General features: G+C 45.2%; 2 protein-coding genes across 21 annotated transcripts in view; one reads left to right on the top strand and one right to left on the bottom strand.

The window, feature by feature from the left end:
• Window positions 1-954, top strand: part of Alox5 (arachidonate 5-lipoxygenase) — a 47,164-nt gene extending 46,210 nt beyond the window's left edge. The window contains exon 14 of one of the 2 annotated variants that reach the window (XM_087656100.1): window positions 349-954. In XM_087656100.1, coding sequence (XP_087512226.1) covers window positions 349-528 — 180 coding nt within the window. In that variant the 3' untranslated portion in view covers window positions 529-954. 2 annotated transcript variants of the gene reach the window in all.
• A 742-nt stretch (window positions 955-1,696) lies between these two features.
• Marchf8 (membrane associated ring-CH-type finger 8) overlaps window positions 1,697-23,827 on the bottom strand; it is a 117,528-nt gene continuing 95,397 nt past the window's right edge. For 12 of the 19 annotated variants that reach the window (NM_001401666.1, NM_001107882.2, XM_087657634.1 and 9 more), the window contains 4 exon segments: window positions 1,697-5,127; window positions 5,440-5,587; window positions 7,226-7,406; window positions 9,672-9,757. In NM_001401666.1, the coding sequence (NP_001388595.1) occupies window positions 4,826-5,127; window positions 5,440-5,587; window positions 7,226-7,406; window positions 9,672-9,757 (717 nt within the window). In that variant the 3' untranslated portion in view covers window positions 1,697-4,825. 19 annotated transcript variants of the gene reach the window in all.

Raw genomic sequence — 23,827 nt, 5'->3', positions numbered from 1 at the left:
GCAGGACTTACTCTTTTAGATAGGGTTTCACTATGCAGCTCTAGCTGGCCTGGAACTCTCAGAGACCTGCTAGCGTCTGCCTCCCAAACGCTGAGATTAAAGGCGGGTGTGTGCCAGTGCACCTGTTGAGACAGCTGTTTTTAGCATTCCATATATGGTATTTGCATCTGCTCTTTTCACTTAACACTACGGCCTCCCAGTTCATCTATTTTCCAAAGACAGGATTTTGTGTGGCCACATAGTGTTCCATCATATGCATACATGCACCCCCAGTAGGTAGCCAAGGTCAAAGGTGGTAGAGTTGAGTAGTGACCCCTCCTAAACTATCTTTCCATGTCTGACTCTCAGCTGTTTCTGGGCATGTACCCAGAGGAGCATTTCATCGAGAAGCCAGTGAAAGAAGCCATGATTCGATTCCGCAAGAACCTGGAGGCCATCGTCAGCGTGATTGCCGAGCGCAATAAGAACAAAAAGCTCCCCTACTACTACCTGTCACCAGACAGGATTCCAAACAGTGTAGCCATCTAAGGCTTTGCCGTCCCTGTCCCAGCAGCTCTCTGGGCAGGCCAGTGGCTTGCCTGGCAGGCTGTAGATCTTCCAGCAGCTGGTGCCTCTCCCAAGCTAGCAGTGCCGCTCTTGGGCCCAGGTGTGGTTGTAAACTAAAGGCTGTTCTAGGTGGGGAAATTTCACAGAGCTTCAGCACATGCTACTTCTTCCTGTCTTCAGTGACATAGTTCAGGGGCCTCCCATCCAGAGCAGGGGTGTGCGGCTGTGTCCCCCAGTCCAGCTTAGTAACCTCTTCACTCAGTAGCAACAGAGTAAGTGATAATGTTCCACTGGGTCAGGGGTCCATCATTCTACTTATGCTTCCTCCAACTGCCTGCATACAGTAGGTGCTTAGAGAAACTTCTTAGATTAAGAGTTTGTTATAAAATAAAGTTCATTTAAAACAGGCGTCGTTCCACAGGCTGCATTCCAGTCACCCCCACCCCCACCCCACTGTTCCCTTCGACCACCAATAACAAAGCCAGTCTACTACCTCCCCCAACTCACAAGACCTTTGCCCCCACTCCACACCAGCAGCCCTTTCTGGTTTTGTAGACTCTACAGGTATTCCAAATTAAATACGCAAATCTAAAGATCTGAATTTATGCTTATATATATGAGAACCACAGCATGTGTCTGTGTCTGGGTCATGTCACTTAATAGAGTGTTTCCATCCGTTGACCAGCAGGTTTTATGTTTCTTTGCAGCTGAACAAAAAAATTCGCATTATAAATAGGTACCTCATCTTTATTATCCATTCACCAGGTAAAGGACATCTAGGCTGTTTCCTTGTCTCTGCTATTGCCTTCAATGAATGAACGGCCTTCCCCTAAAGAAGAGAGACCTGGAAGGACAGGGCACCCACCTCATTTATTCCAATGTCACAGGCTAGCACAGGCCTCAATGTCTGCACCCCCTCCTCTTCCTTCCAGCAGGGCATCCGGCTGATGCTTGCTCTCCTAATGACTGAGTGAAGTAACTCACACAAAAGCAAATATCGCATGGATCTTAACATCAATTCAAATCCTCTTCTACTCCCAGCCCTCTCAGGTCCGGACCCCCTGTCCCTATGGCCTCATTGTTCTTTACTGATGTGGAGGCTGGAAAGGGTATCCTTGCTTCCCCACTGGAAAACACTCTCATCACAAAATCCCTTTGTAACGAAAGGCTTTATTGCTACCTTTAGACACCCCGTGTATAGCACATACAAATCCCCGTACAGAGAGTCGTTCAAGCAGTAATACTGAGAAACATGAACATACACAAAAAGATTAAAAAATTAGACATTTAGATTACTAGAAATTTTCCAAGAAAAATTTAAAATGTGAAGTGCTTTTTAGAAACTACACTACACACACCAGTGTAAATTTGGTTTTTATTAACAATCAACTTGAAACATTGCATCTAAATGTGCACCAGTTACGCGCCTTCATCGCTCACTCCCCACAGACAAGTGCCTTTGACCTCCCTACGCTTTGGGCTTTCCTTGAGCTGCATTATTTCAAACCAGATTTGAACACGGAGTATTTCAAATATGCATGTGCATCTAACCACACCCACAAGATCTTCACCCTGCCCACACAGCCTTCACTCTCCTGTCACTTAGACATGACCCAAGGCCTTAAACTATCCTATCCTCAACTGCCTGAGCCTGCACATCTGTGTCCACTTGGACACACCCACAGGTTTAGAAACTAAGCCTACATGACTGAAGAGTGTACCGAAACCAGAAAGGAGAGTCAGAGAAACCTAGACTAAGAAGAGAATGCTTACATTTCCAGGAAATTCTTGTGATACACTTGAGCACAACCCCCAACTACTCACTTGTGGCAGCTAAAGTCAGAGCTGTGTGAACGGGTCTATGACATACGGGGTAAAGGCCAAGTTAGAGAGGGCGGCCAGTGACACCCTGAGACTACTTCTTCTTCACTTGACCCACAAGCACAAGCCCTCCTGGCCTGGGGCATCATCCCAGATCTGCTTGGTCCAACTACATGCCATCTTCCCACTGCATCTAAGCTAAAGTGAGGAGCAATGGGGTAGACAGAGAGCCCTGCAAATTACTCAGAGGCCCAGGACTAGAGAAGACTGGAAGAGCCCAGAGCTCTGCCAGACCTTCATACCATGCCTTGCCAGTCTCCTGCACTGAGTCGCCCATGTGTAGTTGTTTTCTAGATCAGAGAACCTGGAGGTGGGGTGGGGGGAGAAGCAAGGGGTGGCTGGGAGAGGAAGAAGGCTGAAGGACAGCGTTCATCAGAGAAGCCAAAGAAGACATACCATTAGGCTTCCTGAAATGAAGGGAACTACATGAATGCCATGGTGGGAGTACAAGCCCTGGTCAGCTGTGCAGAGACAACCGCCACTGAGGTAAGCTCTCTTCTCTACAAAAGTCTCCGTCTTCATTTGACTGTACACCCACTGTTGGAGCATCATGTCACAGACAGATGGATAGGACCAGAGACTCAGAGGCAGCAGTTACTAAAAAGAATAGTCAGGGCCTAGTGGGCAGTCTGTAGCTACCCAGTGCCCTCACTGCATGTGAGTAATTGCACTTTGGGGCAGGCACAGTGAGCACAGGAGGCTTATGTGGTCTGGGAGAGAGAGCAGGCTGACCTCAGGGTGGGCCCGTTAGACAATGGCTGGAAGCCCTGGCAGAAGAGCTTCACAAGGAAACCATGACTCCAGGGAGCAGACAAGGGGAGAACAGGACAGAACTTGCTTCCACAAGCCTGCTAGCCTCTACCTGCTCCTGAAAACTAAACACAGAGCTTCTACTAGGAACTCAGAAAGATTTATCTTCGGTTTGCCTTGGTCTCTGAAGAAGCCAAGTGAAGCAGCCAAAGCTCGGGGAGATGGACCAGACCCTAGGCATTGCCCTGGCCACCTCAAGAGAATCTGAAGACCCTGTAGCCGACAGCAGCCACTTGGAGAGGACACTTCTGTGGTTCCCCTTGTCACATTGTGAGTTGACTATTGTCTGGCACTGTGACAATGGCCTTCAAGAAAAAAAAAATGTTCAACAGACTTTTTAAAGGGGCAAAGGCCATTTAGCAATAGTGATTTGGTTTTGTCTGTCTTGTGAAAAAAAGTGCAGGAGGTAACCCCAAAGACAGACTAGATCATGTGTGGAGCTAAGGACCCTAAATGATCCTGTCAAGTCTGGTTAAGGCGATAAGTGGGTGTGGGGCAAGGTCAGTGACACAGTGGCTCATGCAGTTAACTGACTGCTCAGGCCAAGGCCTCAACCCAGAGCTGGCCTGTTTACCTCGTATCTTTCAGCACAGCAGACAGCAGAGCTGGATCACAGGGGTGTCCTCTCCATCTGGAGACATCTGTCAGTCAAAGGAGCATTTTCTAAATGCTCACGCTGAGTCAGATCCATTAGATCTCAAACCCCTTCCATTTCAATGCTCACAACATAGAAATGTACGGGTGGGCTCGTGAGATAGGGCTTTTCAGGAAACAGACTCAAAACCAGAGGAATTACGCCCATGGCATCCATTAATTCCCATGGAGTCTCAGACCTGCCTGTCTTGCTTTAAGTCTCAAGTCTTTTCTTGACATGGAAGGACATCTACTACTCAGAATATATAAGGCAGAAATGGTTTCAGTTCAATTTTGATGTAAGAGATAACAGGCAATAAAGAGAACATTTCTAAATGTGACACGCTTTTAAAAGTGTCACTCCCATTAGACACAGGAATTCCAAAATAAGAACTTCCATAAAGTGCTGTTTGCTCAGTGAATCGCACACCAGAAGATGTGGGGCCCCAAGGCCTCATCTGCCTGAGAGCAAGGCGGCAGCATCAGCTGAACGAGGCAGGGGCTTATTTGTAGGCACTGTTCCCTTCCCACCTCTAGCTCTTGTTAGTCAGAGGGAACCCTCCCAACCAGCAGCTTCCCGTACCATGCTGCCCTGCCCTCTGGGCATCTTCCATCATCCATCTCCCTCATGCTGCTCTGTCTTCTACTTTAGCTTTTTACTTCCATAATCTACTCAAGACCAGGGGCTGGAACACAGCCAGCTCCTCATTGTGGATACATGGGGTCTCCCACCTTCCCAGACCACAGAGAAGCCTGACAGAATGGGGCCCAGTGGTACCTGCTCCACAGGAATTCTAGGACACTCTCACCAAGGAAGGCTGAGAAAAAGAGACCACTATAAATAGTCACCTGCCCAGTCTATGCTATTAAACGACGGAGGGAAGGAACACAATTGGCAGTAAACAAATCCCTTCAGCTGTTGATGGACACTAAGGAAATGGCACCCTCCACATGGTCAGACGTTAATAATTTCTGCTCCAGTGTCTTCAGGCTCTGTGCAAGAAGAATTTGTGGTGGAATGACACATTCCATGTCCTTCTTTATTTTCAAGGGTGGGCTCTGTTAGTGCAGACTTTTCAAAAATATTCTTTTTACTTGTTTCTGGACAGTTTTGAACATAGATCACTCTATTGTAAGCCTTGAGTCTTTTCCATAACTGTAGGTACACCTTGCACTGGACATACATAAAGAGAAGTCCTCCGGTGAAGCCGATGGCCACAACTACCAGCTTAGTCCAGAAAGGCCACTCTAGGATTCCTGCAGGGGGAGACTCAGTTAGCGCATGGGATCTCAGGTCAGAAGGAAATAGGACAGAGCTTCTGAATGTACATTTCTTACTCATCAAATCCTCCCTCCCCGAAAGGAGCATGAAGGGCTCTCAATGCAGTTTACCCTGCTCTCTCAGGAGTCTCAATTTCATCTCATGTCAGTGGCTTTGAAGACACAGAGAAATAAAGGGATGCTTGTGTCTCCTGAGTGTTCACCCTCTACCAAAACAGAGCTCTGACCCCAAGTCCCAGGACCTGTGTCCAGCATCCCCCACCCCGCCCTCATGGCCCATGCGCTCACCTGTCACCTGACCCTGCTTGATCTCCTCTGCTGTGCGGTCAATGAGCACATACAAGGACCAGACCACACAGGTGATGGCAATGACATGGAACGTCACTGAGCACATGATCTTCCTGCGCTCACTGGCCGTCATCTGCAACTTCTCCCACTGGAAGACAACACAGAGACATGGGGCTCAGCGTCAGAGCGAAGGATCACGATGGGAGAGAGCTTTTGTTGCTCACAGCTATGACCAGCTTCCTTCCCTCCCTCTCCCAGGCCACATCAATTTCCCCAAACACCCAAAACTCCTTTAAGCCGCTTGGCTTCAATGAGGTAGCAGACACAGCCAAGTTTCTGTGCAATGAAGAGAAGCTAGGCCTGAGATGAACGGCAGCCTCCGTGGGCTGTAGTCAGACAGTGAAGAGCTTGACAAAGGGAACATGTCAGCTGAGACCCAGCTGCTATGGTCAGGTCTGTGCTAACTGACACGGACGACTGGAAGAAAAGAGATGACCCACAACACACTAGGAATGGGTCGCATCTGTGCTGGGAAGGGGAATGGCAGAAGGCTCTCACTCTTTGGTTCTCTACTACTTTGGCAGCAACAGCTTTAAATCGATGCCTAAGAGTTCTTGGTACAAGGAACTCCGTCAGTGCTGTCCCTCAAGGAGCTCATTAACCTACTGCAGACAGACTGGCCTGTCACTTACTGGCTCCCGATTCAGAAGACATGAGAGAGAAAGAAGAAAGTGCAAACATGCTACGTATCTTCTGTTAATGATGGGCACAGACTATCAGGCTAAGCTGCAAACAGAGCTTCATTAATGATCTATGCTATCCAAGTGTTACGGATTAGCACAGAGTGGGTCCCAGGAGACTTTGACCAGGCAAAGCATTTTCTTGGGCAGTTTGCACCTGCCTTCTCTAACGTCCAACTGCCTTCTGTGGGGTTTCAGAAGAAGCAGGCCTCTGGGATCAGCACCTTGTGTCTTCTGTGCCTGGGTTCTCACTCTTTCCTGCAACACCCATGGCTCCAGGCTTTCACACTCCTGAAGTGCTCACATTTACTACCTCAGTGGATACTTTTCTCCACAGGCAACCAGGCCTTTTAAAGCCTGTTCACTCTGCCTGCAAATCTTACACACTGGAGAGAAGCACTCCCCAAGCCAAACCATCTACAATGCCCCTCCTCCCAGGAGACTGTCCCAGGAGGATCATGTCTTTCTCTGTGTGCTCCACTGCCAGGTGACTTAGCATTTAATCAGCCCCATAATGTGTAAGTTCCCTAGCAACTTATATATTAAAGCTCTTGGCACAGCAGGGGCCTTTTTCTCCTTCCAAATATAATCTTTTATGCTGGGTACAAAGAGAGAAGTATGATACTGACAAGTATGGATGGGAAGCCAGCACCAGGAAGGCAGCAGTGACTTGGGGACCTCCTTGGGTAGGAATCCTTTCAGCTAGCAAATACTTAGTGCAGACATACACAAACAAACTGTGCTGAACTAGGCTGAGTGTTGGAGAGAGACATTCATCACTAAGTGTCCTAACAAAAGACACCAATCAGTTGACACACAAATAAAATGCTGAGCAAGATGTCATAGGATAGTTGGTGGCCAGAGGAGAGAAGGGGAAGAAGAAAACAGTCTCAGGAAAGAACAGCATCAAGAATGAAGGTCAGACCCGAATCATTACGATCAGAAGAGAGTCTACAACATGAACTCCAGCCTCTGGCTTCTAAAGCAGTGAACACAGGTAGTCCGAAGGGATGACTCTACCGAGCGCCCACCCCCTTCTTACGTACTTTCCTCAAAGGTTTCAGCTTGGTCTCCATGATGAACTCGTATTTGCAGAGTTCACAGCAGCGTGTGTCAGAACTCTTAATCCACTGCTGCAGGCAAGCCTGATGCACAAAGTGTAGGCTCCCTGTACAGTGACAGGGGGTGATCAGAGGGCTCTCGTCATCGCCTTCACAGTGGCAGATCCTGTGGTGGAAGGAAAAGTAGTCAGTGAACGAAGGGCTCTAAGAGGGAAGACGATGGTGTGCCAGAAGGCCAATTCCTCCACAAACCAAAGGTGGCTGTCAGCACAGAGACACACAAGCACAGATGAGCACAACCACGATTAGCTGACATCAGCTTACCACAGCAGCAACATCAGGATGGCAGTTGGCAACAGAAAGGGATACAAAAAATGACAAGATCCGCATTTTTAGGGAAGACTTCAAACTTTCAAAGATAAAATTTAGGCAACAATAAAGACACCTTTCAGAACATAAGACATTAGAGGGGGAAGTCTATGTAAACCAAAACAAGCACTCTCATCTCTAAAACACTACAGTGGCTTAAAAGGCTTGCTTTCCAGTGAAGTCACACCCTCTAGTCACATGCACAACAGCCACACCCTCCCACCCTCTCTTGGGGGCTGAGCAGAGACCAAGTACTTTGTCTGCACTTAAAACTCACCATGGTTCTGCAACTTCATTTCTTTTGGGGACTCTCAGAGCACTGAGTAAGAATTGTTAAAGAAGTCATTACTCCCAAGGAATCATCTTGGACTCACCCACTAACCTCCATGGACTCGGGCACTTGAGAACACTGTTTCCAGCAGCTGGTCAACAGGCAGAACAGGTGTTCTGAAAAGGGCCTGGCCCAGCCTGGCTAGAGGGTTGGGTTACTTGTTTCTGGAACAGGTTTTCTGATCCAACAGTAAGACTTTAACAACTGACACTGAGAAGGGAAACTGAGGGAGGCACAGTACTGGGGACAGATGAGACCGATGAGAATGCTGTACAGGAAGATGAAGTTGGGAAGAAGAGTTTGGACTTGGACACAGCCCTAAGGTAAGAGGGAGGCAAGTGGGGAAGGAAGGTGTGGGCAGGCCACAGGAGACCAGCCCCTCCCACACTCCCGGGGCAAGCAGAAAGACGGAGGTACTATCTCTTCCCACACGTCTAGGCAAAGCCTGCTTATCCTGCTGAGTGGAGTGGGCATGGTCTTTAATATGTGTAGTTTCTGCATCTTATGAAATTAGCTTCCAAGTGGTGTCACTGTATAGAAAACATAATTTGTCCCATTGCTGGCAATAAATGTCTTGCTACTTCATTTTCCAGAAACTTCACATACTAAATCAAGGTAAGGTTATACAGGTATAACAGAAACAGCCAGATGGTGGTTCCTGGCAAACCAACCTGCAGGCATCCCCTGAAGTAGACACAGGAGAGATAGGAGTGCATTTTTCAGAGAGCAGAGAAGGACAATCCAGGTCACTATCCTTCTCTACTGAGCACAGGGGCGCACGCAGGACCCTGTTCTTCAATTTGGCAGATGATGCATCCTCAAAGACGTCGTCGTCTCCCATTTCATCGGAACAGAAACCCATGCTCCCTGCCAGCCAGCTGGACGACTTGGCAGTGTGCAGACGGCTGGCATGGTTCTCCAGCTCATGGAACCTAGGTAGGCTGCTGGCACTTGAGCCACGGGAGAGTGAGAACAGGTACCGGAGCAGTCGCTGGCTTCTCAACCTGGCCTCACCATCAGCTTTCTCCTCCAAAAGTGGGATGCGCACGCTTCCCTTGCCAGCTTCCCTCTTTGAGACAGCTGAATGGTTGGTAGCAAGGGATAAGATAGGAGAGTGTTTGGAATGGCTGAGGGGTGGGCAGTGCTCTGCTCCTTTGTCTTTATGATGGAGCCTGTTCTTTTTGAGAGATGGACCTTGAGGAAGCACCAATTTCCCTTCAGAACAAGTTCTTTCCATATAGTCAAAGCTTTCCAAAGTATCCTGGGTCTTCTCACCCACATCACTTAGTGACTTTGAGAATCTGAGTGCTCTTCTGGCCTTGGTATTTTTAGCAGGCCTCAAGACTTGGTCCCAGTCTGAACCAAAGGGATTTTTCTGTGATGCCTGTAATGTGTCTTTACAGATAACTGTCACAGTGAGCCCTTGTGTCAGAGAACTCTGGCATGGAGGAGCTTTCAAGACAACAGCAGACTGCACGGGACTGTAGTGACAACACTCAGAAAACACTGCACTGGAACTGCATGCAGAACAGTGGAATAAAGCACAGAAAGGAAAAACAAGTTTAAAGAGAGCAGACATCAAAGTGGGGAAATGAGACTGTATTGTAACTTGGCAAGCAAACAGCACATAAAACCGGGCTGTTTAGACCAAAGGTGGAATGATCAAGCAGATGGAAAACTGAGAATTCTGGGCCACCACAGGCCACAGGAACATGTGAAGCAGACTGTTACCTGCAGATGTCCTGGTTGGATGGTGTTACAGAAGTGCGAGAGAAGGCAGACACTGGAGCGGTCGTGGATGGAGGACTACTCCCAGCCTGCAATGACACACTTTCAGTCAGTGTTTATAAAGAAGCCAAGAGACCCAGACACACTGTCTCCTTGTGAATGGCAAAAGGTAGAAAATGAAATAACATCTGCTATTTCCCACTACTTTAAGAGAATATGTATTAGGTTCTTTGTTGTGTTTTGTTGAGACAAGGTCTCACTTTGTAGTTTTGGCTGGTCTGAAACTCACTATGTAGACCAGGCTACCCTGAACTCACAGAGATGAGCCTGCCTCTGCCTCTCCCTCTCTGCTCCTCCCCGGCCCCTGACTCTGCCCCTCTGCCCCTCTGCCCCTATCCCCATGCCCCTGTCCCCTTGCCTCTGCCTCATGAGGGCTGGGATTAAAGGTGTGCACCCTATGCCTGGCTGGAATAATCATTAGATTCCTACACGTCAAGACAAAGCAATTCTTAATTTTTCTTACTTGTGGAAAATAATATAACTAAAGATACTCTGAGACCACAGAATATCACTTCCAAGCTCTGAAGATCCTGTGGCCTTTTCCCCTAAGCACACAAACTTAATTACTTCATATGCAAATCAGGAAACTCAGTCCTATAGACACTCCACCAATGTGAAAGAAAGCATATGAGGTGTCTTGTCTTCCCCTGGTTCCTGAGATAACCCTTCTCAAGGCTGACGAGTGGTTCTCCACCTGACCATTTCACACAGAGAACCCAAGTGCTGGGCTTCAAAACCTAACTGCGCTGTCAACTCTGGGCTCCAACTCTGGGAAAATTACTGGAGGAATTTTCCCGGTGCATCACGATCTCGTGGAACCACTGCCATAACTATTCAGTGCACTGCTGCCTAAACATCACAGGGCGGCACACATCCATGAGCGCTCCACGCCCACTGAGAACAGCCAGCCTGACTGACAGTCTGCTCCATGAAACCCAAGAAGCTACGGTTAACAGAATCATGGTCCTTGAGTAAACTCCCATCACAGTTCAACCTTACCTAGAACTTGCCCTGTGATTCCAGAGCATGCCATGCTGGCCCACAATTCTCAGAGTCTAGAAGGATACTCTTATCTTGGCACTCTACCAATAGGATATCAGGCATTAAACAGCACTGACATCACCAAAACACTGCCCTCTGCCCTACATTATCAATGTCCAGCATAGATAATGCTAAGCATACCAGCCTAGAAAGAAGTCTCTAACATCTGTAATCCAACTTAATCTCAAGAAATGTGATCCAGAAGACACATGTTGATATGATGTATGCACACAGTAACGTCACTGGTATTATTCAGTCAGCACACCTGAGCCGTCAGTTTATCTGTACTGTCTATATTGTCTACAGATCCTTTAATAGGGGAAGAACTAGTCAGTTGGGAAGAGAACCTCAACTGAGAAACACTTTTACCAGACTGACCTGTAGACAAGTCTGTGGAGGAATTTTCTTGATTAATGAGTGAGAGATAAGGGTCCAGACCACTGTGGGAAGTGCCACCAGTGGGCAAGGTAGCCCCAGGTTATAATAAGAAACTAGTCCCCACAGGGAGCAAGCCATAAGCAATGTTCTTCCATGCGTCTGTTTGAGTTCCTGTTCCCAGGTTCCTCCCTAGCTTGAATTCTTCCTTGGCTTCCCTTTTCGAAACTGTATGTAAACAGTAAGATGAGGAAAACACTTTCTTCCTCCAAGTTGCATGGTTATAGTCTTTCTCAGAGCAATAAGGAAGCAAACTAAGACAGAAATTGATACCAGGATCACAGGGTGTTACTGTGACAGATCTGACCATGTTTGAGGGAGGATTATGAAAATGCTTAGAATTTTGGGATAGAAAAGTCATTAAGTTCTTAGAAGTTAATGAGTTAGAAGAATGCTGAGATCCGTTCAGAAGATGGTTCACTGCATACTTTGAGTTGAAAAATCTGTGTTTTCTAGTCAGCCATGACTGAAGAATGAGCTGTGAACCACAAGAGACCAGAACTACTGAAGTAAAACTTTTGCTTTACTGGGATAATTAATGCTGGAGCTTAAAAAAAAAATCAGCAAGGATTAATAGAGACCAGCATCATTAATGTGAAAGCTTTTGGGAAGCATCCCCTCATGATGAGCACACAGTTGTGGTCCAGAGATGGACAAGCTGCAACTTAAACTTGTAGCTAAACTTAATATATATAAGAATCTTCTAGATGCTACAGGTTTGATGGCATGAAAGCTACAGGGTTGAAGGGGTCATCCCTGGACAACAGCTAAGGCTTGGCACAGTGTAAATCCAGGAGAGGCCACTATGAAATTACAGTCTCAGTTGCAGAGGAGACCCCAGGATTAAAGAGGGCATGGAAAATCTATGACACCATGTGGCATGGTCAAGATCCCAAAGAGAGGCCATGAGGCCTTTACTGTAGGCGTAGCCTGTAGAGAGCACAGCATACTGGAGATGCAGGACTGTGAGATGACTAACAGGGGTGGCAGCAGGTGTGGAGTATAATATAGCATAGCCTATAAAACATGTGCTGATGATGGCAGAGCAGAGAAGCAGGGCAGCACAAAGCCCTTTGGAGACAAAAAGATTATGAGTTCCAGAGTTCAGACATTGGGCTACTTAAACATCTATACTTGGGTTCTGTTTTTATGGGTATTTTAGTAGACTTTGGATATTTTAAAGAGACTGAACTTTTAATGTGTCTGCGTTTTTAAAGACCAGAGGACTTTTAAAATTATACACTATGCTTTATTAGTGTAATAGTAACATGGAATCTTGAGGATAAAAAGGAAAGGTTATGGTTTAGTAGTGATGTGTCTGTATGTCAGATTAACATGGGATCAATTGTACTGGTTAGTTTTTTGTCACTTTGATACTCAGATTCCATCTGAGAAGGAGTGACAATTGGGAACATGCCTTCATCGGAATGGCTGGTAAGCAAGTCTGTGAGGGCATTTCTTGATTAGGAATTAATATAGGGAGAGTTTAGACCACTGTGGGAGAGCCATCCCTGGGCAAGCAGTCCTAGACTGTATAAGAAGCAGGCTGACACTACCAAAGACTATACATGGACTGACCCTGGCTCCAACTGCATAGGTAGCAATGAATAGCCTAGTAAGGGCCCAGTGGAAGGGGAAGCCCTGGGTCCTGCCAAGGCTGGACCCCCAGTGAACAAGATTCTTTGGGGGAGGGCAGTAATGGGGGGAGGATGGGGAGGGGAACACCTAGGTAGAAGGGGACGGGAAGGGGTTAGGGGGATGTTGGCCTGGAAACCGGGAAAGGGAATAACATTTGAAATGTAAATAAGAAATACCCAATTTAATAAAGATTGAAAGAAAGAAAGAAAGAAAGAAAGAAAGAAAGAAAGAAAGAAAGAAAGAAAGAAAGAAAGCAAGCAGGTTGAGCAATCCCTGAGAGAGCAAGCCAGTAAAAAGTCCCTCCATAATTCTGCTGAGTCCCTGCCTCCCGACTTCTGCCTGCTTGAGCAGACGAGGCGTCTCTTCATTAGGGACAGTAAACTGAAGATGAAGTGAACCTTCTCCTCCCCTAACTTGCTTTTGGTCATGGCCTTTTTCACAGCAACATGAAATAAACTAAGAAAGGCATATTCTTTAAACACATTAATAGACAGAGTTCTCAAGAATCTAAAGTTTGGTCTACTTGGACATACAGAAACAAAAACCCCAGACTAGCCTCTGTCACTCCTCAGGACTTTCCCTGAAACACAGTGAGAGGAGTCTTAGGACATACATGGGCAATATCTCTTCAGTTCTCCACCTCATGTCTCACAGGCCTATCTACATGCACCACCCTTCTCTTTTTCCAGCATCTTCAATCCACAGCAGCCACCAGATCCAGGGCCCATCCACTCCTTGGGTGCTCCTCCTGTCCTGAGTTCAGCACATAAGGTCTTTGGCAAAAAAGCTTTACTGTCAATCACACACACAGGCAGGCAGTGTGAGACCTCTTAAAATATCCAAACTCCAGCAAACTCTAGGATTCTCTGCTCTTTAGTTCCCAAACCACTTTGAGTCTGAAAAACCTCATGATCCAGCTCTGGTTAGCTGCCACAGGAAAAGCCAAAAATACATCATGAAGACACAGTACATAAGAGAGAAAAGAGTCATCATCTAATCCCCTCTCCCCACCACCATGCAAACTTGGCAGAACGCCAATGTGTATTCACACCCTGTAACCACTTCTTCTGTGCTGTGGGGGTCAAACTCAGTTGCTGGGTGGCACTGAGGTATGAAGAAAACCCCCGCATCCGAAGGACAGAAGACAGGAGGAATTACCTCGTCAGTTCCTCCTGTTGTTTCAGAAAGACAGAATCCTCATGGAACCAAATTTACTTTTCCATATTATGAAAGGAAAGTAACCCATGTGGAGGAGGATGAGGTCTGATCTGTCCCCAACCAGAACCAATGTCCTGGGAAGAAGTAGGCTCCATTTGGGAAGCTGAAGCTTAAAAGAAGGCCTGTTACTACCCTTTCAACTTCAAGTAATTTATGTTAAATATCTATGCATATACAGATTAAGGGCAGGGGCAAAGCTGGGAGGTGGAAGGGTAGAGCCTGACAGCCATGGAGGAAGCAACAACCATGGAGACACTGTGAGGCCTGTGCATTTCCTACAGAGTCTCTACCTCAGCTGCATCACAGAGCGCTCACCTAGTGCTGGGCGGGCACGAGGCAGCAGACACCAAGAACAGCAAGATGAGACAGGAAAAGCATGGAGGTAAAGCTCAAGGCCACGTGTTAGTTAGGAAACAAGAACAGTCCTCTACTAATGGATCTGCCTGATTTAATCTTCATCAGTTTCACAAGAACATTATAAGATATTCTCAGCAGGTGACACACAAGCCCCAACAAGCCTCCAAAAGCCAAAGGCAAGTGTTATGTTTGTCATGTATGTTCTTGTTAGATCAGAAAGTTTAAAGAAAAACTTAGAACATACTTATAATTACTATACATAAATGTCTTCAACAAATGTCTATCCCTCCAATAAAAACAAGAAAATCCAGCAAGATGTGAGCACATGTTTATAAACTGAAGAACCAATCTGTATACCAAAATGCTTTTAAAGAGACAGACTTCTTGTTGGCATCAAGCTCAGTAAAATCTACCATTTCTCTAACAGGGATCCAGAGGACTGGTATGACCACAAGAAACAGAAGCCTACAGCTCCTAACACTTTCCCAGTAGATTCTCAAGTCAAAGTTTCGGTGGTTTGAATGAGGTATCCTCCACACCCTGGGCATTTGGATACCTGGTCCCTAGTTGCTGACGCTACTTGGGGAAGCTCAGGTGTGTTGTTGGAGGAAATGTGGACTGGAAGTGGGCTTTCTGAGCTAAAAAACTTGGTCTGCTTTTGATTTGCTCTCTACTTCTGTGAGCTTCCAGTGACCATGCCTAAGCTTCGCCACAGGGACCCTTAACCCTCTGGATCCATAAAGCCAAATAAACGCTTTCTCTAATAAACTTCCTTGGTCATGGTAGTTTATTATAGCAAAAAAAAAAAAAAAGAAAAAGAAAAAAGAAAGAAAGAAGGAAACAAACAAACAAACAAACAAACAAACAAACAAATAATGGACGCTGGTACCAGAGAGTTGGGCCCTTGCTGTGCCAGGCCTGGCCTGGAGGTGTGGCCCCTTGTTGGGTGGAACAGTTGGCAAAGATTATGAGTTGTGGCCTTGGAAGAGTTGTTTCACTGGCTTTGAGATTTCAAAAGCCCATGATGTCCCGAGTTAGCCCTCTCTTCCTCATGCTGTGGGTCAAGATGGGAGTTCTTAGCTACTGGTCCATGCTGTCCTGCCTGCTCCATATCCCCTGTCACACCGCACGCCATAGTCACCCTTTGGCACAAGAGTCCTAATAAGCTTTTTTATAAGTTGTCTCTATCATGGTGTCTCATTGTAGCAGTAGAAAAGTAATGAAGACACCTACCTTTTAAAAACAGGAAATAGTAAACTAAAAGACAAACTAAAATAGGACTAAGCCTTTTAGAAACAATGTTATTTTTCATTTGTGTCTGTGTATCAACTAGGTTTTAATATAGAACATATATCTCACTACGGATCATGGTCAAAGCAAATTAAAAGTAACTACAGGAATATTATTTCTACAAAGAAAACACAAATATTTTTTCTTCTGAGAAAAAGACTATTGTTATGATGTCAGTAAGGGACCTCAGAATCTTAACACCACCTATGTGAGATTCCTCTGGCTGGGCAACAAATCAATACAATTGGATGGCTTAAAACTACCAATCAGCTGGGCATGGTAGTGCAAGCCTATAATCCTAGCACTCAGGAGGCAGAGGCAGGAGGACAAGGTCCAGGACAGTCAGGGCTTTACAGCAAGACCAAGTAAACAAAGCAAAGCAAAGAAAACCAAAAGCAGCCAACCAAATTCCCAAACAATGATGACAACAGAAGCACCTACAGAAGTCAATTGTCACAGTCCCTGAGGAGCCCTGGGGGTAGCATGGCAGGAAGCTCTGCTCACAAGCCCCAGGAGCAGTAGGTCTACCCTCATGATGGTTGCTTACAGGATATAGTTCTGTTCAAAAGCAGAACCCAGACTGATTGCTACTTACCATTCACGGCCATATGGGTGTCCCATCTCACAACCTTCTCTAGCCTTAGGCCCACTTCTGCTATGACTCTTGAAATTCCCTTTCTGTGACCAGCCATGGAAATTCTCTCCTTTTAAACAGTCACAGCATTTCACTAAGGCCATGTGTACAGTCCACGCATGTCTCTCTATCAAAGGCAGCTGTGTTATATGACAATGGAAGAGCATCTCAGGCTTCCACAGACAGGGTGGCACATACTGGAGCATGGTATTTTAGGAATCCTGTTTATCAGAGTACCTTTTAATCTGTGTTTCCTTCCCAGGAAGCTGCTAAAGGTTACTGTCCTCCCACTCCAAACTAAAAGGTAGTGATTTGCTGCTAACCACCCTCTCAACAGACCTGACTTCATAAAATAGACACGCCTCACTTGATGTTTTGGTCACTGAGAAATGCAGGCTGAGACTATGTCTCAGAAAACTTGCGTTTAGTGAAATTACTCTGTGAGAGCCATTGCTCCCTTCTATAAATAAATACCCAGTTGTCTCCAACCTAAACAGTGAGCTACAATTAAAGAAGAGGGTCACTCTGTGGCTGCTCTGACACATACACTGTGGCTCTTGCTGGAAGGCAGTGCCAAGAACCAGCCTCCCAAGAACAATTAACTAGTCTGGCCATTAAAAGTAAATGGAAACAATATAGAATTCATGGGGGAGAATGCATAATAAAGAACTACTGGATACAAAAGTATTTGCATTACAAATGACTCAATGCTGCCTAGCAAGGAACACAAACACTGGGCTCTCTTCTTTCCTGGCCTGGTGGCGCCCAGTCCTGTGGACAGCAGTATGTCGCCAGTATAATAAGAGGCAAAGGACACAGTATCAGGAAGGAAAGCTGTGGCAAAAATGCTTTCTTAAGACTTTTCTTCCTAAAGTCTCCACAGCTGGATCCTCAGCAGAATAATGCATGTTTAGCATAAAGAATACTTAAGGCAACAATTTCTGAGCAAAGAAGTCTTCATAGACCCAGAAACTAAAACTGTGACCATATAAAGGTTCAAAATCATCAGTGTGGGTTTACACAAAGGTCTGTATCTGTATCTGTATCAAAAGGACCATTCACTATTCTAACTTCCTTTAAATAGTTAATTTTTCACTACCAAAAATAATTCTTACAGAGTTTTAAGGTAATGGCAAAAAGGCTTTTTGACCCCGGAGTTCTCACTATGCTCTGAGGCCACTCCATTGAGCATACACCAAGCAGAGTTTAATCTCACTTAAATATCAGGTTGAGGATCTGAAGAGACAGCTCTGTCAATAACCAAATATGAGGACCTGAGTTGCATTCCTAGAGCCTACGTGGCTGGTGGGAAGAAGTTTGGTATTATGGTGTCCACTCCTAATCCCACCACAGGAGAGATGGGGCCAGATGCATCCTGGGGTTTACTAGCCAGCCAGCCTGCCTACTTGGCAAGTTCCAGGCTAGTGGGAGACCCTGTCTCAAAAAAACAAGGTGGGCAGTTCCTGAGATGCAACACCCAAGGTTGTCCTCTGGCCTCCACATGTACATGCACACCTTTGTACACTTGTACACACATAAGGGTACACACACAATAAATTAATTATTATCAAGTCAACCCATAAACCTGCTGTACGAATCAAATAAACCCAGAGGAAAGGCAGGCGGGTCACACGCAGCATCACGGTGATTATTGGAAAGTGTCTCTGCCATTGATGACTCACATAGTGAGTCCACAGGTTCCACCTAGGCTAGGACAGACCCCTTCTCACAGTACAGCCCCACCTACCCTCCTAAGGTTGAGAGAGTTTCTGTACGGGCTCCTTGTCTTGCCAGCCTTAGTCCACGGGGTACAAAACTTTAAGACTAAACCAGAGGCTGAGAATGCTGCCAGTCAGAACACAGGACTTACACTAGACCTGATACTCCCAAACCAGGTGAGGCTGAGGGCGGTAAATAAAACCATCCATTTTAAAGTCCACACCACCCCTCTTCCTAAAACACACACATTCTCTAGGTACACACACACACACACACACACACACACACACACACACACACACACACACACACACACACATTCTCTAGGTAAACACATACCAGCCCCAGGGTTCTGTGCATATGGGGCAAGTGGCCTACCACTGAGTAACTTCCAACATGCCTTAACAAAAGAAGGTTCTGAGGCTGCCTTAAAACTTCACCAGCCTCAGCAGACTAGGGGCTCCCAGCAGACTGTCTTACTCAGCCCTAGGCCACCTCTGTCTCTGGGGATGCTCCTATACCCATCTGCAGGGGTGGCTCTGCCTTGAGTTTCTTAACCCTCCTCTCCCATATCTTTATACCTGGTTCATTTATGAGGCTGGAGGGATGACAGTGGGTAAGTCTGAATCCCCAGCATTCTTGTAAATAGCTAAGCATGGTGTACACTTGAAGCTCAGTGTTTGGGATAAGGATAAAGACAGCAGATCCCAGAAGCTCAGTTGTTAACCAGTCTAACCAAATTTGAGCTCCAAGTTCAATGAGAGATCCTATCTCAAAATAATACAAGGCAGAGAGCAAATGAAGAAAATTCTAGATGTCAATCTCTGGCCTCCATCCATGCCAACACACACACACACACACACACACACACACACACACACACACACACACACGTATCAATCCTGTTTAAACACAATAACTAGAAAATATTAAAAGAAGCCAAACAAGACTCAAATTCTCTGAGATAAGCTTGCCAACTAACACTACAATAATTAAAGAGATTAATATGTCCAGTCTAACCTCTACCTTAGAATGCTTGATTAACAAGGGGTATATGATGCTCATGGTATGCAACTACAGTTCTTCAGATCTCTGAAAACAATCTGAATGAAGTGCTGGTCTCTGACACTACAGGAATAGAGAACCCCGAGGAGGCAGCCATACACCAGGTTTTCATTTCCTTCTCACTACACCAAGTGCTGGAAATCCTTCATGCCAGAAATACGTGTCACCTGGAATAGGGATTCACAGGGTCCCTTGGGGCAAATAACCTTTGTGTATTTGTGCTTCAGTGCTGTCTTTTCTATGCTCATTCCATGCACAAATTAAAATTACACTGAGAACTACGAAATCACGTCAAGATCCAACAGCAGAGGCCCCTGTGATTTGCTGATCTAGGCCAGTTCCTGGCATCTAAAGCAGTTCCAGTTGGCAGAGTGTGTTCAAGCCTTCTCAAGGAACTACACTCCTTCTCTGTATGATGTAAGGCTAAAGGACTCACTGGAATAGACTTAGCCAATACAGGATCATGGTTTCTAGACATCCACATTGGGTGCCAAGACAGTAACTGCTGCCTTCCACCTGCTAACTGAAAGCTGAGATTCCCCAGTGTGTGTGTGTGTGTGTGTGTGTGTGTGTGTGTGTGTGTGTGTGTGTGTGTGTGTGTGTGTGTGTGTGTGTACTATCTTTCTACCACAGTTGAGCTCCAGCCTGACTGACTCTTTTCCCTTCTGTTTTAAGCATTCCCTCACTATCCACACCTTCTCTGAGCAGCTCTTCTACCCTGGGTTTCTTGTCATCTCTACCTTAGCTTCAGTCTCCTCTTTTCTAGGAGTCCTCTCCATTGATAAGCATCATATGGAAATCTTTCTCAACCAAAGGCAATGTCTAGGACACAGTCAAGTATTGGAAAAATCTAAGCTCATGCAACTGCCAGAAGACTATACTATACCTACTTCTCTCTGTGTTTACAAGCAAGGACAAATCTTACAGTGAGGCAAGGCAACCTACAGGTGGTAGGATCTCAGTGGCACTTTTTCTGAGTCTGCGCTCAGTATAGTGCTGCCCCAACCCAGTGATAGCACTGACAGGAAGAGGCTCTCTCTCACAGTCTCCCAAATCCCCATCTCAGTAAGAGCTATCTTATAAAGTGGCAGCATTATGACAACTGGGAGTTCCTTGGTTATGATAAATTGAGGAACATACTATGTAATAGTTACATTTTAATTTCAGGTAGAAACTAATCAATGTGATTTCTAAGTAAATGTGATTTCAGACATTATAAACCAATGTAAAATTCTGAGTTCTCAAATTATTTGATAGCAACACAGTAAGCATAAGGGTGAAGTGAGGTATAGACAATGTTTCTGATGAGCATGGCTCCAAGTTGGGCTGGCCTATCAGACTAATGAATCCTTGGCAAGGTGAGAAGAGCCAGGGCTATGTGGGTCCTGCAATTAATGTCCAATAATACAAAAGCATGTCCCTAGTGGGGCTCCTCCCTCTTCAACAAAACATGTCTTTTTGAGGGGACAAGTCTGCTTCCTTTGTGTGTTTGAAGCAAGGTTTTAACTCTGTACACAGGCCTCAGGTGGTCTGAAACTCATTATATAGTTCAAGTTGGCCTTGAACTCAAAACAACCTTCCTGTCTCAGTCAGGCACAATCCACCACGCCCAGTTCTCTGCTACTCCTTAAACAAAACAACCAAAACCCCTCTAAACTTAAAAAAGACTTTCTTATACACGGCTAAAGGATGGAGCAAGTCATACCCTATAGGAGAAACGCATTCATTATACTTTTAGTTTAAAAACCGAAGTCTTACAAATAATCCTTTCCTAATTGATGTTTATCCATTGTAAATGATAGGAAGTTTCATGTGGATTTTAAATATAGGCATATAATGAATTCTGAGCATTATCCTCCACCATCCCCTGCTCCTCCCAATCTCACCTCTGCCCACCCCTTGTCCTCTCTGTTCTCCTATAGAAGATCACACCTGTACTTCATGTCATATACATGCCATATTTTTGTTGCTATAAGTCTGGGACCCACAAATGAGAGAAAGGGTGACATCTGTCTTCCTGACATAGATTTAATATGTTATCCACATCTTCCAAAGCATTTACTGTTATTTTTTTCTTTTAAAAAACTTGTTTTGATTTTATTTATGTGTGTGTGTCTGTGTGTTTATTATACATGAGTGCAGTGCCTGTGGAGACAAGAGGGCACTGGGTCCCCTGGAAATGGAAGATACAGGTGGTTGTGAAAGGCTGATGAGCATTGGGAACAGAACTCCAGACCACAGAAGAACAGTGGGTTTGTATCTGGATTTTTATTCTATTCCACCAATCTCCAGGCCCTGCGCTGGTGTCTAACCTGGAATCAGGACATGGTGGTGCCTCCCTCCAACACTACTCTTTTGCTCGGTATTGCTTTAGAGACCCAGGGACTTTTGCACTTCTATATGTATTTAAGGATTTTGATTCTATTTCCATGAAAAAATTCTATTAGAATTCCATTGAAATTGCATTGAGTCTAATATATGTGCTTTCATAACATTAATCAAGTTTATTTCTTGTGTTGACTGTAATCTTCCTGTTTTGATTAATACACATGTGTCTGGGACTAGTTACAATGACTTAAAATCATGGTCTGAAACCACAGTTCCTTTTGTACCTAGCAATTCTGATGGACTTTACACGTGACCTACAAGTGCCCTTCACTTTTCAGTACTTTAATCTGCTCTGGTCTGTTTGGAGCTGTAAATGCCCTGAATCATCCAAATCTTTTCTCCTGGATTTAGAGGATTTTCTGCTAGGATTTTTTCTGAATATGTTATTTACACCTTTAGCCTAAAGATCTCTCCTTCTATGCTCACGGCTTATAATTTCGGTCTTTTGATGGTATCCAATACATCATGTGTTGTATTTTATACTTTATTACTGTATTGTTGTCAATGTCTGAATATTCTAATCAATCTACCTTACCATACATTCCTCATATCTACTTTTCACTCAATCCATTCCAAATTGGTAAGTTTTTCAATCGAGTATTTCATGTCTAAAATTTTCTAAAATTTCAGTATGATTCTTCAGTATTTCCATAGTTTTGTTCAATTCTTCATTCATATCCTGCTCTGACCTTATTTCATTCAGCTCTTTGTATTCTCTCAGTTCATTCAAAAGTTTGTGTCCCCTTTGATTTTATTCTACACTCTTATAATTATTCTCCTGGATTCTTCGTCTGGAATTGTATCTAATTCTCTTGCACTGGAGTCTAGTATCAGAGGGGGCATATAGTTTTTCTTGCTCCTTATAACTCTGCACTGGGGCTTGTGCAGCAGGAATTATTTCTTGGCTGGGTTTTTAATCAGCTGTATTTTTTTTTTATTAACTTGAGTATTTCTTATATACATTTCGAGTGTTATTCCCTTTCCCAGTTTCCGGGCAAACATCCCCCCATCCCTGTTCCCCTCCCCATCCTCCCCCCATTGCCGCCCTCCCCCCAACAATCTAGTTCACTGGGGGTTCAGTCTTAGCAGGACCAAGGGCTTCCCCTTCCACTGGTGCTCTTACTAGAATATTCATTGCTACCTATGAGGTCAGAGTCCAGGGTCAGTCCATGTATAGTCCTTAGGTAGTGGCTTAGTCCCTGGAAGCTCTGGTTGCTTGGCATTGTTGTACATATGGGGTCTCGAGCCCCTTCAAGCTCTTCCAGTTCTTTCTCTGATTCCTTCAACAGGGGTCCCGTTCTCAGTTCAGTGGTTTGCTGCTGGCATTCGCCTCTGTATTTGCTGTATTCTGGCTGTGTCTCTCAGGAGCGATCTACATCCGGCTCCTGTCAGCCTGCACTTCTTTGCTCCATCTATCTTGTCTAATTGGATGGCTGTATATGTGTGGGCCACATGTGGGGCAGGCTCTGAATGGGTGTTCCTTCAGTCTCTGTTTTAATCTTTGCCTCTCTATTCCCTGCCACGGGTATTCTTATTCCCCTTTTAAAGAAGGAGTGAAGCATTCACATTTTGATCATCCGTCTTGAGTTTCATTTGTTCTAGGCATCTAGGGTAATTCAAACATTTGGGATAATAGCCACTTATCAATGAGTGCATACCATGTGTGTTTTTCTGTGATTGGGTTACCTCACTCAGGATGATATTTTCCAGTTCCAACCATTTGCCTACGAATTTCATAAAGTCATTGTTTTTGATAGCTGAGTAATATTCCATTGTGTAGATGTACCACATTTTCTGTATCCATTCCTCTGTTGAAGGGCATCTGGGTTCTTTCCAGCTTCTGGCTATTATAAATAAGGCTGCGATGAACATAGTGAAGCACGTGTCTTTTTTATATGTTGGGGCATCTTGTGGGTATATGCCCAAGAGAGGTATAGCTGGATCCTCAGGCAGTTCAATGTCCAATTTTCTGAGGAACCTCCAGACTGATTTCCAGAATGGTTGTACCAGTCTGCAATCCCACCATCAATGGAGGAGTGTTCCTCTTTCTCCGCATCCTTGCCAGCATCTGCTGTCATCTGAGTTTTTTATCTTAGCCATTCTCACTGGTGTGAGGTGAAATCTCAGGGTTGTTTTGATTTGCATTTCCCTTATGACTAAATTGAAGTATTTGCAATGCTCAGGTGGGACTAGTTTATGTATAGTATCACTAGCTAAATTCCCAGTTTACATGTTTTGGGAACTAAGTGTACTAATACCCTGCATTGCCCCAGAATGCAATCACACTTACTAGATCGGCCCACTGTGAAATATA

The sequence above is a fragment of the Rattus norvegicus genome, chromosome 4 (genome assembly GCF_021556685.1).
Source record: "Rattus norvegicus strain SHRSP/BbbUtx chromosome 4, alternate assembly SHRSP_T2T, whole genome shotgun sequence".
NCBI lineage: Eukaryota > Metazoa > Chordata > Mammalia > Rodentia > Muridae > Rattus > Rattus norvegicus.
The sequence above is the reverse complement of the archived record's forward strand: the minus strand, read 5'-3'. Positions and strand labels throughout refer to the sequence as shown.